The 14,609-nt window shown below is 39.6% G+C and overlaps 1 protein-coding gene across 1 annotated transcript in view; it reads left to right on the top strand.

The window, feature by feature from the left end:
* Nucleotides 1-14,609, top strand: part of rasa2 (RAS p21 protein activator 2) — a 42,765-nt gene that overhangs the window by 7,927 nt on the left and 20,229 nt on the right. Inside the window, exons 3-9 of the mRNA XM_023961781.2 lie at nucleotides 1,386-1,489; nucleotides 1,577-1,671; nucleotides 3,919-3,995; nucleotides 12,215-12,298; nucleotides 12,687-12,759; nucleotides 12,850-12,926; nucleotides 13,289-13,390. Coding sequence (XP_023817549.1) covers nucleotides 1,386-1,489; nucleotides 1,577-1,671; nucleotides 3,919-3,995; nucleotides 12,215-12,298; nucleotides 12,687-12,759; nucleotides 12,850-12,926; nucleotides 13,289-13,390 — 612 coding nt within the window. The remainder of the gene's footprint in view (nucleotides 1-1,385; nucleotides 1,490-1,576; nucleotides 1,672-3,918; nucleotides 3,996-12,214; nucleotides 12,299-12,686; nucleotides 12,760-12,849; nucleotides 12,927-13,288; nucleotides 13,391-14,609) is intronic.

The following is a 14,609-nucleotide window of genomic DNA, read 5'->3' on the forward strand; positions in this document are numbered from 1 at the left end:
ATCAAGTTTCATTTTAATGACATCTAAACACCTAAAAATGCTTTTTCTGCAGTGTTCAGATTTGTGCAAAGCTCTTAACCACCTCACAATCTGTACATCTCACTTCCTGCAGTCGCATTTCTTTTGTTTACCTGCAGAAACCTTGGGTAAACGTTGTGCAGGCCTCCTGACTGCTTTTAATCATCGTTATTTTTTTCCAACATTAACTGCTTATTTGGAAAATCCAGAAAGTCTAAAATTAGTTTTATTTCATTTGCCTCCAAACTCAACCTGGAAATTATTTCAGTCTAAGAAAAATTCCTCGACAACTCTCAGGATGAGCCTGTGTTGTGTGTCTTTGCGCTCTATTGTTTTTTAAATGAAAGATAATAGAATTCACAGATTTTTGTAAAATAGAGGATTTTAAATAATGTGAGTCCTTTATAAATGTTTACTGTTTAGCAGACAAAATATTTATTTAATTTGAGAAAAAGAGATTATCTGTAATTATAATTTAGAAGAACATGCAATTTTAAAAAAGAGAAAAAATGGTGAACTAAAAGTAAAGAAAGTTGTGTTTCTATGCAGATTATCTAGTTATGGAAAGATCTTCAAACACAAATAAACACAATAAACGCAAAAAAAACAATTTCCAGAATATGTACAATAAAAAATGTTGTCCATCTTGTCTGGTACGGTTATGTGTTTACATTTTTTTTCTTTTTTCCTTTTGTTGAGAGAAGAAAAAAAAAAGCACCAATAGTTTTAAAATTTAAGTAAAATGAGCAGAAATATTAAGTTTTCTCATTTCTGTTCCCCTTTCAATGTTTTTTTTTTGTGTTATTGTTTGTGGACACAAAAACAAAAAAATTATAAAAACAAAAAAAAAACGTCATGAAGGAAAAAAGGCAAACTGGATCTGTTTGTAGAGCTGCTTCATTAACAGAATGATTGTTTTCCATCAGAAGCGGTAACTCCCTTTTAAATGTAACGGATAAAGAAGGAACTTGTCTGACTTTATGACACCTTAACATGTAATTACACAAACATTGTGTGGAACTCTATAATACAAAGCAGCCTGTGTTCATTTGGGCAGAAAGAAAGTTAACGTCTGAGATGTTTTTGAACTCATTTTTTAAGCCAACTCTACAGATATAAATAGAATCAACGTGTCTATAGATGTTCTCTTGTTGCTTTAAGCTCAAGGCATTTGCATGCACATCGACATCACAAAATGCAAAACATATCGTTGACACACAACGGCTGCATCAATAAATGTGTGATTTATCTGAAAAAAGATTTTTACAGAGTGCATTTGCATGAAACTCTCTTGAATGTATGGCCTAACGAGGTTTAAAACTCCATAACTCCATCTTTATTATCTTCCTTTTTCCTTTAATTCACAGCCCTTTCTATGGAGAGGATTTTTACTTTGAGATCCCGCGGCCGTTTCAGTTTTTATCCTTCTACGTTTATGCCAAGGGGGTTTTTCAGAGGGACTTACCTGTTGGTGAGGCTCACACACAAAGCTTAAGGTAAATGCTGTGCTGCATGAATGGGCGTGTTGGCGCTGAATCTGCCTGCTTCTGTCTTCAAGGCAAGGTGTCGATCCGGAAGGACGATCTGTGTAAATACAGCGGAAAGGAGCACTGGTTTAGCCTGCAGCCAGTAGATCCCAACTCGGAAGTTCAGGTAATTTCTACACGTTTATCAGGTTTTTAAAGTCAAACTCATTGGCTTTATTTGAGCACTGGGCCAAGACAGTGTGACGACACTCAGAGGAAACGGTTTACTTCCACCAAATGAAGTCAGTTCAGTCGCCTTTTTTTTTTTTTTCGCAATACGGACGCCGCCATGTTTGGAGTCAGACTTCATCACTAAGCAGTGATTGGTCTGAGTCGAGGATTGAATGGCAACCACTCTGGCCAATCAGGAGTGAGCTTGTTGGAAGTCCACATCCAACTTTGGACGTGAGATCACCTACTTTTATCGAGGCAAATGATTGATCAGTTTATAACTTGAAAAAAACATGAGAAAGTCAGAGGTGGCAATATTTTACAGTCAATGATCCAAACTCTTGATCATGGCCTGATGTTTGAGACACTTTGAAGGAACCTGATGGTGTTTTTTTTTTTTTTTTAAAGAATTCCTGCCCGGTCAGTTTAGTACAAATGAAATTCCAGAATTTTTCTTCCTCTGATGAATGACAGCCTCCCCACAACCCTGTTGGAAATGTGAACAGGAAGTCTTTGAGAGGAAACTTTCTGAGAAATTTCGCCCTTTGTCACAAACATCACTGTTTTCGTCGGATTTGCAAAAAAGAACGTGAAGAAAGACACTCAGGCAATGCCGTTCTGTTGAGCTCATGCTTTCATTCAACCTTTTTTTTTTTTTTTTTTTTTGCATAAATAAGGCAGTTCCTTTAAACTCCGGACAACATTTCTGCAGCAAAAAAAGGTGTGCACTGACCAAAAAAAAAAAAAAGATGTCTGCTTCATCAGAGTAATACTGAAACGCATATTTAGATTCTGACCGTCCTAAGATTGTCTCAACAGTTCTGCTGAGGCACAGATGGGCCCACAGTGTGGTTTTGTTGGGAGAAGCAGCACCGGCGAGCCGCCTGTTGACATGCTGACCTGAGCTGCACTTTGATTGCATTTCAAAGTCGCTAATAGGGTCTGATCCTGTGTTTTTAGAGGCGCGGTCTTTTACTTCAGAAAGCATTTGTTTTAGACTTTTTAAAGAACAAATGGAGTCTCAAGTTCTCTGCTCTTTTCTTTTTACTTTTTGCAGGGTGGATGAAAAACATTGTAATGGACTAAAATGGCTAAATATGAAGGTTTCTCATCTGATCATTTCTCCTGGGCTTTCACTTAACCAAAAATAAGCCAAGTTATTAAATCATATGCCCCCCCCTCCTTCATCTGTGCCCTGGGATGCATGTGGCGCTTCAGAGAAAGTGACCTTAAAGTAATTCCGAATTCATGCAAATTTAAAACCGCCAGGGATTACTTTTAATCCCCTTTAATCTGTAAAGTACGGTAACTTTCTGCTCAGGAGTAAACGCCTTCATCTGTGAACCATGGAGGTGTCGACTTAAAAAAAACTTGATTATATGAGAAGTTGACAAGAAATAGTGTAAGTGTTTAAAAAAACAAACAGATATTCATCAGCCAGCGTCTGGGCTGCAGCTATCATGTTAGGAGCTTGCAAATGGAGGCTTTTCGGGCGACTCTAAGATGGTTATTTCAGATGAGAGTTCTTGCCTTGGCAGCACAGAATGAAAGTGTGGAGGCGTTTAGTTCAGCTCTGTTTTTCTCTCTGCGACACTTCGGAAGTGGAGACCTGCAGCGCTCACCACATCCGACCCTGTAAAGATCTGTCTCAGCGATGACAGGATTCTCAGCTGTTGTGGCTCTCATCACACGTTTTACCTCCCTCAATTAAAAGCTGAGCATGTGCGGTGAGGAAGCAGGCCCGTTTTACTCACCTGTAGGAGGAGGACTGCCGCTGTTTGTCAATTTTTAGGGCTTTCAAATTAAAAGCCACTCAGCTGAACCCCACAAATATGGTTTCATTGATTTTTCTGTTTTCCCGTCATGTGACACATTTCACATGTTCTGTGTCTGTGTGTACACAACCGTATTCAGAATCATCTAATCACTGCAAGTGTTGAAGTATTGAAAGCAAAAGCTTTTTGTTTCCTTTTGCCCCAAAATAGTGTTTATCCTTAAAAAAAAAGCGCAAATTATCACACTCCCTTCGCCGTTCTGAAGGCTGAAACAGGGATTTGGTTTGTCACATTGTTCCGAGGTGCTCTGTAATTTTAAATTCTCTTGTTTTTTTATGGATGATATCTCTTTTTTGACATCCGTCACCTGAGTTGGTTGAAGTTTGCTATTCATGGCTTTAAAACTAACTGCTCCCATGATCTTACAGGGCAAGGTTCACCTGGAGATGCGGCTGAATGAAGTGATCACAGAGAACGGCTCCATAGGTCAACATTTACTAGTCCGGTAAGTTTCACAACCTTTGTCGCGACTTAAACGCGTCTTTTACGGTTTGTTTCCATTTGAATTATGAAAGCTCACCTAGAAATAAAAAATATTCCTTTGGTTTTATTTAACAGAAGCTTCATGTTTTCATTCATAAATAAATGGAAGGATGTGTTCCTAAATATGACTTTTTTCTTTTGTATCTTCTTGCAAAAAAACTTCCAAAAAATAGTTCAAACTCAGAAGTAAGATCACGTGGGGAAAAAATTGGCTTCATTCAGATTTTTACATAAGATTAGCCTTTAAAAAATGTAAGTTTCATAAACAGTCACAGCAATCTAGGGGTGCAAAACTGTTCAGACGCACTTGTAAATATCATGATATATACTATAAGGGTAATTATTGTGTTGGTTCCTGTGTCCGTACTGCTTTTAGAAATGATCCAAAAAACCCTTTTGTTTAAATCTAGGCATGGGACAAAACATAATCCCCTCACTAATCACTGTTAGGGGCGCTTGCCATTTTTTTCGGGGTGTCTAAATCTAAAATACCAAAATCCAGTACCTGGAAATTTCCCAGAAGTCTTTGCGAAAAACCAGTGTGTGTCAATGTTTAAATATAGACCACAAAGCATCCCGTTTGCATATATTGTCATATAGAAAAAAATCTTTCTTTGGTGGATTCATAAATACTGTTTGTTAAATATTCAAATTTGCCACATAAAAGAAAAATAAATAAATATACAATTATTAAGGAACAGTATTCAAATTAGAGGGAAAAAGTCAAAATTTTGCCAGAAAAAAGTAATCCAATTTTTTGAAAAAAGTTGACATTCTAAGGAAATAAAATAGTAAATTTGTGATTTCAAAAAGTCGTAATTTCAAAAAAAAAAAAAAAAAAGTCGTAATTTCACAACGAAAAGGTCTTGCTTTGTAGTAATTTTAGGAAAATAAAGTTTACTTTTTCATTTGCAAAAAAAGGGGAGCAGATTCAGAGATTCTTGAGAAGCGTGGCGTCCATCCCATTTCTTGCCTGCAACAGAAATTAAAAAGGTCATGTTCGATTGTCTTTGTTGATACATTTTAAAAGCTAAATGTGACATTTTGTTTTTAAAGATACTTGACCTTTGCAGTAGTGTACAACTTTTTCAGGCAAATTGTACAACTGTTATCTCATAATTATACAAGTTTTTTTTAGGGAAAATTTCAACTTTTTTCTCATTATCGTACTGCTTTATGATTGTAAATTGTGTACCTTTTTTTTATAATTGTACAACTATTTTATCAAAATTGTAAGTATATTTTCTTGGAAATTTTTGGACTTTTTTGCCTTAATTATTTTTCTTTTATTGTTGTTAATGTTCTACTTTTTCTCTCATTTTGTACTACTTTATGCTTGTAAATTGTTTGATTTTTTTTTTTTTTTTTTGATTTTTTTTTTTCATTACCATACAACTATTGTCTGATAATCAGAAATATTTTTTCTTGTAAAATTTGTCTTTTTTCTCATGATTATACCACTTTTTGGGGTAAAATTTCTACTTTTTTCTCATAATTTTACAAATTTTATTCTCCCCAATTTTTGGATTTTTCTCAGAATGTTAAAAAATAACTTAGTCCGATTTGTAAAATCGAGGACTCTGGATAGTTCCGCACTAGGGATTAGGGAATAGTGAGTGAATTTGGAAATGGCTAATGTCCTTTTCTGTGTTATTCTTGTAACGTCGTTGTGCATCATGGGATTAGCTGATTGAAGGGCGTAGCTAAAAATGGAAGGATGATTCTAAAGTTGCAAGTTGAAAGACAAATCTTTTAGCGTGAGGGTGTGACATCTGCCGCTGTTTACTTCTGTTCTGCCGGCCTCATTCATACTTGAAGAGCGCTGTGATGTGGAGGAAGTGATGACTTGTGAACAGGAAGCCTGTGCGCCTCAGACTGCCGCTGCTGTGGTTTTCTCTTGCTGTCATTCATTGTGTCACCCCCGTTGTTTGCTCAAAACCCTCCACAGCAGCAGCTGAACCCGATGAAAGGTGAAGATAAGTCGCTATAAGCTCATCGTTGGCTTATCTTGTGCAAACCTCAAGTCTTCCTACACAGCTTCACAGGAGATGCTTAAAGCAAAAAGCAAAAAAATTGAGACAGGGTTAAGAGGGAAGGCACTGAGGGCTGCAGGGAACATCGTCATGATGATCTGGCGGAGCTTCGACAAACATCCTGATATTTGGCTGCTTGACTTCTCCCTGTGGCCTCACTTAGCGATGCGCTGCATGTATCCTTATCCTCCGGTGGCGACTGCTTAGCAGCCACATCCTGTTTAGGGTACCTGCAGAGTCTGTTTGTTGTGACATGAAACACGGGTGAAAACAGCAGCGGTCCCCGTGTGACTCCGGCCGAACATGAGGGCAAAGCACATCCTCAGCTGCTTTAGCTGTTTGTTCTTCAAGCTTGCTTGAACACAGAGGAACATTCTCATTTGATCATTGTATTTATTATCGGATTTTCAAGCAGAAATTAGCAAAAGCAAGATGCTCCGTTTTAGTTATTTTACAAAAAACCCTGAGTAATTGACTAAAAAGCATCTTTGTTAGAGCCAAACAGGTTCATTTGAGCAGGTGTAGAGCTCAGCCATTCACACACTCATGTTTTTGTGCCTCAGAGGACAGCGCAGCATAAAGGAGAGGTGGAAATAAAAGCTGTCATTCATACATTTGACTCAGGAGAGCATGGAGAGATGAAGGGATGGCGGAAATGCAGCCTGAATGGCGCCATTGATGACAGGTTAAGGAAGCGTCATGAAGCGGCGCTGTTGTCACGCCTCGGCTGACCTCTGTTTTTACATAGAAGATACAGCTTTCATTGACAGCCCTCTGCTGTATACCACGGGCATGTGTTTGGGCTAAAAACAAGTTCATTTTTATATTTTCAGAGGTTTTTCTGAATGAAACTTTTGTTTAGAAAATCAAACTCTGCTAAAGGAGGCACACAAAACCTCACGAACACACTATATAGCAAAAACACTAAATCAGCAAGTAATTTTGTCTAGTTTCTAGTTTAAAAATTGTTTTACACTTGATTAAAGACAAACGTACCATTGTCTTTCAGTAAGTTGTTTAAGACAATACATTTTGAATATCTTTTCAAGAATTTTTGATCTTGAAAACATAATTTTATAAGCAATATATTTATATTTTTAATTTAAAAAGTAATTTTAGGCAACGTTTTTTTTTTTTTTTTCAAAATAATTTTTAATTTATGAATAAGATACATTCATCTTCTATTCATTCATTCATCTTCTAATCCGTCTTCCCTTTCGGGGTCACGGGGCTGCCGGAGTCTACTTGGGGGCGAAGGCAGGGGGCATCCTGGACAGGTCGCCAGTCTGTCGCAGGGTCACAATCACACACCCGCGCAAACACTCTCACATTCAAACCTAGAGACAATTTAGAGTGACCAATTAACCTATGAAGCATGTTTTTGGACGGTGGGAGGAGAAAACCCACGCATGCACGGGGAGAACATGCAAACTCCACACAAAAAGATGGAGAATAGTTTGCTGTTCTGTTTCAGGTCCCCCAGCCAGGACTTGAACCAGGAGCCATCTTGCTGTGAGGCCAGAGCGCTAACCACTGCACCACCGTGCAGCCGAATGAGATTATTGTTTTAGAATAGGATTATTTAAAAACAAATTAATCTTGTTATTCTCGTCTTAATTTTAATTATGGTCTAGAAATGAGGATAGTTGGACTGTTGTATAAAAATACCTACTTTGAGGATGTGACACTTTTTTTGAGGACTAACACTTTTTAAAAGACAAATGCTGCTTGTTTTGTTGGCAAATAGTTTCACTTACAAAAACATCTAGTACTCCATATTTTTCTACTTTGTCTTGAAAACAGTTTTTCCTGTTAATTTTTTGAAGGTTTACAGACTTTCTTGTATACTTATCATTAATTTACCAATTAAAAGCCTTCCCGGTGGTCTTTTAATAATGATTATAACGTTATGTTTTTTTTGCCAAAATCAATGTCTTTTTCTAGAACATAGTTTCTGCAGAGAAGCTGGAGTTTATTAGAAATTCATCGCTGAGTTGTGGGCGGGACTGTTGGTGTGGAGCAACCCCACCTACACTAGCCCCTCCCCGTTGCTGAGAGCTCTCTGTTTACATGCTCTCCTGCTATCTTACAGACCCTCACACCACCAACCTAACGTAAAATGGCGAGCAATATTGGAGCTATCCAGCCGTCCAGTTTAGTTCCAGATTCCAGCTCAGATAAGAGAAAACGAAGACGTACATGAATCTATTTTTCTGCTTGTGGATGTATCGGAATGGATTAATCCACTTGCATTATTTCAATTCAATTCAATTTTATTTAGCCCAATATTACAACAATAGTCGCCTCAACAGGCTTAATACCGGTAACTGCATAATAAACATCCATAGAATTCAATAGGTGATGGCTAAACCAGTGTTTTTCAACCTTTTTTGAGCCACGGCACACTTTAACCTTGACAAAAATCCCGCGGCACACCAGCACCCCCCCCCCCCCCCCCCCAAAAAAAAAGCAGAAACTCATAGTCTGTTTTGATCTACAGCCCCCCCCCGGCAATCTGACGTGCATTTTTGTGATAATTGTGGCAGAAAAAGCAGGAAGTTGCAGATGTTTTTTCTAAAAGATGTAATAAAAGTTAAGTTACATACAAACTGTATGTTCGTCGTGGTTTCAATCCGTGTAACAAGGACGACTCATTGTACGCTAAGGCGCTGTCCCTTTAAGCCAATGCATCATGGGAGATGTAGTGTGAATACGGCGAAAAAACGGCAGAAACACTTGCGTCTCTGAGTTTCATGGTTTTGTTCACTTGTTCCACGGTCTGATACCGGATTCTGTGGAAAGCTACACCGCTAAAGATGAGCTTTAGCTGGTGTTTTTGTTGGAAATGAGTGAGTTATGAGCTAAATTGGAACAAGGAAGTTTAGACTTTAAACACTTCTGATTGGTCAGAATGATGACATGTGATTAAGCCTTCAAGAATGATTGGTGGAGTCGTGGAGACAGTAAAAGCTGCGGGACTTTTCAGAAAACAGTTATAGCTGCAGGTAAATCGCGGTGCCGTCATTCTTATCAAAATGTCTTTAATAGAATCAGTTAAACACAAAGAAATAAGTATTTTATGATCTTTCATATTCCTAACTACTCAGTGTTTTATCAGGACCTGTTTGGATGAACAAAGAGCTGATTTCCTGGAGATGGTTAATGTTTTTAGATCAGTTAATGAGGGCAATTTTCCACGGCACACTTGACCATCTCCCACGGTACACTAGTGTGCCGCGGCACACTGGTTGAAAAACACTGGGCTAAACTAAACAAAACCAACTAATCTAAACCGGGCATCCCTGCCCTTAGACCCTCCATCGTGGTAAGGAAAAATTATTTAAAAAAAACGGATTCCGAAAAAAAAAGAAGAAAAAAAAAAGAAACTTCAGGGATGTCCACATGAAGGAGGGATCCTCCCCCAGGGCGGACAGGCGATTTACCAGAACTCTTAGAGAAGAATTAGCCTATCTAACTCTACAACTACATTTTTATTTATTTATTTATTTATTTATTTGGAGCCCCATTACCTTCCACAAAGTGGTCTTCCTGGGGTCCATACACAAAAAATACATACATTTTACCAATTTCACAAAAACCAAAACTGATTTCAGAAAATACAGTGACTAATTCATCATATTTACCTTAAAAGCTTCACATGTTAAAATAAGTTAAAACAATTTCATTTTTATACCAGCATATCAAAACACATAGCAACATAACTTCAACAATAATACATAGCATATCATTCAAATTGTTAGTTATTGTTACATGTTTGAATAGTCCAGCAGACGGGCTTCATCCAGCGAGTTGGGAGTTGGCTGGGGGCGCAAGACGACCCAGAGGCAGGGTCCCGCTAACAATTGGAGCAATCCACTTGTCATCTTCTGATTCACAACCATTTAAATAAAGAAATAGTCAGAAATATAATTTTTAAGCCTAATGTTGTTTAGATATGTCCTCCATCATCCGAAATATATACTAAGAACATATTAAAAACACAAGTTTTTAGAGGGGGGTCCTTAAATAGAAAAAATGTTAGTCAAGTGGTAAAATATGGTTCTTGACTGGAGAAAGGTAGTTTGCCATTTCTCAGTGGGTGGAGTGTCCCTGCCCCAGGTGGAGGAGTTTAAATATTTTGGGGTCTTGTTCACGAGTGAGGGAAGACCGGAGCGTGAGATTGACAGGCGGATCGTAGCAGCGTCCGTAGTTATGCAGTCACTGTATCGGTCCGTTGTGGTGCAGAGAGAGCTGAGCCGAAAAGCAAAGCTCTCAATTTACCGGTCGATCTTTGTTCCAATACTCACCTATGGTCATGAGCTCTGGGTCATGACTGAAAGAACGAGGTCCCAAATACAAGCGGCTGAAATGAGTTTCTTCCGTAGGGTGGCTGGGCGCTCCCTTAGGGAAAGGGGGAGAAGCTCAGTCACCTGCAGAGAACTCTGAGTAAAACCGCTTCTCCTCCACATCAAAAGGAGCCAGTTGAGGTGGCTCGGGCATCTAGTCCGGATGCCTCCTGGATGCCTCCCTGGAGAGGTGTTACGGGCATGTCCTACTGGGCGGAGGCCCCGAGGAAGACCCAGGACACGCTGGAGAGACTACGTCTCTCGGCTGGGAACGCCTCGGGGGTCCCCCAGAGGAGCTGGAGGAAGTGGCCGGGGCCAGGGAAGTCTGGGCATCTCTGCTTAGGCTTCTCCCCCCGTGATCCCGGTTCTGGAAAAGCGGAGGAAGATGAATGGATGGATGGAAGTGGTAAAAAAAAATAATAACCCGTTTTGTGTTTTTGTTGGTTAAAGAGGCAAAAGTCAATTATTTAAGGGAACGTTTTCATGGATAGTTCCCTGGTTTTTTGCTGTGGGAATTCCAGTAATTCTATCTCTGTTGCATTCTCACATCAAACACTCTTCAAATCTGCAAATCAGTTCTTCAGCTAACATTTGACCACAGGGACAGATGCACAGTAGCTTGCATGCAAGTCTATTCATAAAAAGTGGCGTTTGGAGGCATCATTTGAAATCCTTCGACATTTTTAGCATTTTGCCGTCCCTGGATGAGCTAAATGATTACATTTTGCGTTTGAAAAACGACCGATCTGAAGACAAAGAAGGCAGAGTGACAGCTATTTACCGAGCGCAGTATGGTGAACCACAGCCGGTCTTCCTGCTTGATGTTTCAGAGCAACACAGGCTTTTTTCCTCATTGACGCATGACCTACAGTAGCTTCACACCTTCTCTTTGATGGTTTAACTCAAAAAGTCCAGTCGTTCAGCTCCAAACTGGACTGTTGGTGGTGTTTTGCTGTAGTAAAAGTGAAGGGAGAGGAAAGCAGTTTGAACTAAAGATCTGCTGAAGCCACGAGGAAACGCTTAAGCTGTCGTGAAACTGACAGAACTTTATCTCTGCGAAGGAACATTTGACACAAACTGGCAAAAGATTGGTGGTTTTATGAGCAGCAGCTCAGAAATCAAAAGGTCTGATAACTGATCTACAAGCAAAAATATAACAGTCGCACGTATATTTGTGAAATTTGCAATCTTTAACACTAAAAGAGCCATGGGGTGCAGTTTCTTTCAGAATAAAACCCAGCGAGAGCCACAAAGTCCCACCTCAGCGTTTAGAAAAAGAAACTTTATTTATATTTCTACTAAGCCATTCATTTATAAAGTTTAGCTTTAAAATATTTGCAATAATTGAATTCTGAAAAAGTTATGTTTTTCTACATGTAACAATTTGAATTTTTACATTTGACAGCATGTTCCTTTCGAAATAAAACATCCTATGTTAAATAGGATCCTGCTGCTGCAGCAGATTTACTTGCAGTTTTATTTTTAATGCGATCCTAATTAAAATGCAATTATATACTTTAAGAACTTCTGAACAGCAACTAGTCAGAGTTGTGTTGCAAGAGATCAGCTTCTTCTAATAATAAACCTCCCTGACAGTAGATAAAACCCTTTTATCATCGTTTAGACGTGTTAAAAATTCTAAAAACACTTGACTAACTGAAATAAATGAACCAAAACAGCAGCCTGAGGTCGCAGAGTCCCTGAAAGATTATTATAGATAGAGACAGAAAAGCAGGAGTTTCTGAAGCGGTTTGGGTTTTCCTGCTCACTCATGGCTTCCTTCTCTGTGTCTGTGCTTTTAGGATAATCGAGTGCAAGGAGCTGCCTTTGATCAGTGGCCAGAACTGCGACCCCTATGCCACAGTGTCACTCGTCGGGCCTGCCAGGTAACCCTGAACTGCACTCAACCTGCACAACCATGGCCAGTCTTTCCTTTAGATTGTATGTGACTCGTTACATCCAGATTGAGGTATTGAGCAACATTCTGTTCTGTCAAGCGAGCGTGTGGAACGTGGGCACCACCTACTTTTATTGAGGCATCTGTATGACCAGTTTATAATTTGAGCTACATAAAATATATCATAAAAAAACGAGGATTATCAAGAACAGGCAGCAGAGCAAGAGTTGTTTTTCTGTCCAATAGAATGACTGAGTAACAGCTCTTTATTTCTCTGTAGAAGTCTATGGGATTTTGGCTTCTTGGAGCCAACGGGTACTTCCTGTCCAGCTTTCCCATTCATTCAATGGTTGTAACCCTTTTGTCTCTGTGGTCAGGTCGGACCAAAAGAAAACGAAAGTCAAGAAGAAAACAAGCAACCCCTGCTTTGAAGAAACCTTCTTCTTTGAGGTAAGCGGTTTTCGTTTGTTCATCATAGACTAGAAAAACAAAAGACAACATTGTGTTTGTTGAAGGAAGCTGTGACGTGTTGATCTGCAGGTCACACGCTCCAGCAGCTACTCCAAAAAGTCTCATTTTCAAGTGGAGGAGGAGGACATAGAAAAGCTGGAGATCAAGTGAGTTTGGTTTTACCTGCACCACCTGTGTTCACTCTCCTCAAAAAACAAAAAAAAAAACAACCTTCTGATTGCCCTGGTTTCTGGTTAAGGACTTGGTGCTTCAATCCTACTGGACTCATGGGTAAGATTAGTCAGACGCGAAGGTAACCAGCCATGCATGAGTTTGAGGTTTGGATTTGAGGTGATGTCATTGCACTGCTTTTGCAGTAGTTTTCCTTCACCCAGCAGACAGGCCCCACTTTGCCATAAACCTTTGACAATACGGTTCTGTGCTGAACACACAACAGTTGTGACTTTTGCCGTTTGGTTTGCTGTGTTCCTACATGGTTCTGCCGCCAATGCAGCGTCTGTCTTTGCAGAGTGGACCTGTGGAACAGTGAAAACCTGGCTCAGGATGTGTTTCTGGGGGAAACCAGAGTCCCTGTCAAGGTCCTGCGTAACGACCTCACCCACAAAGCTTGGTAAGATCTTCTAATCATCCTTTACATCATCACAATCTGAAGAAAATGGTGGTTTTGGTGTTTTTAACATGTTCTTGTGGCATATTCCTGAGGATGGAGAACAGAAATAAAATAAAAATTAAGATTAAAATTGCAGTTCAAAGTATTTCTTGGTTCAAATGATTGTGAATCAGGATGAAAAAATGCTGTTGGAAAAAACATAGATAGAAAATACGATGAGCAGGCCACAGGCTCCATTCCAAATGCATCCGCTTGTAGACGACAGGTGGTCGTAAGGATCCATGTATGTTTTGAAAACTGTACCCCTGGATAGCTCCGACAATACTCGTCAGTTTTGTTGCTCCGGTAGTGTTTAGGTTTGGGGTGGGAGGGGCTTTAAGCCAGCAGGAGAGCGTGTAAACAGATGGGGGACTTGAAGTGTTGGTGGGTTTACTCCACGCCAAAAGTGGAAGGTGAATTTCTAATAAAATTGCTGCCCCTCTGCAGAAACTTTGTCCTATTTTGGCTAAAAATTAACAGACCACTTGAAAATAGATCCACAGAGGATTGGAGTGGATTTTTAAGCACCAGTTTTTAGATTGTTTGTGTTCAGAGGTCATGATTTTCCACCCATAACATCACAGTTTTTCTGTTGTTGTTTTTTTTCTTGCTGTTGTAGAATAGAATGAATCTGTCTTTAGATCAGATCTTTGTGAGGCCCAGCCTTCTGCTTTGTTGTTGCTAAAGCAGCTCCATATTGCATTTCTGCGAGCACAACATGTACTGCCAAGATTTTCTCCAAGGTGACTTGGAAAAAAAATAAAAGCCTCCCCAGATTTGTGCGTTCAGCAGTTTTCCCTTTTGTGTGGATGCGCCCTGGCTTTGCGTCAGAGTAGGTGATACAGAATTATGCCAGATCGCAATCTGCTGGTGCAGCGAGGCTCAGAGTGGAGTGCGTGGGTGGCTCTTTGCATGGTGGCGGTACCGAATGTCCTCTTTTCTTTGTGCTGGAGGAGGTCCACGATGCGTTCAGGTAAAAACTGCAAAACAGAAAAAAATCAGAAGGTGATCTGCTGAAGTGTCCTGCTGCTGTGATGACAGATTAGGAAGCATTTGCTCAGAATCCGATTGAGATTTGATTTTGTTGCTTTTTTAACTCTACATGTGTTCATGTTGCACCTGTTGGCTACTGGGGGGGGGTTGCTTATCTGCTTCGGATGAAGATGAGATTAAATGTAAT

Source organism: Oryzias latipes, chromosome 13, assembly GCF_053564925.1.
Source record: "Oryzias latipes strain Hd-rR chromosome 13, Olatipes_Hd-rR_3.1".
Taxonomy (NCBI): domain Eukaryota; kingdom Metazoa; phylum Chordata; class Actinopteri; order Beloniformes; family Adrianichthyidae; genus Oryzias; species Oryzias latipes.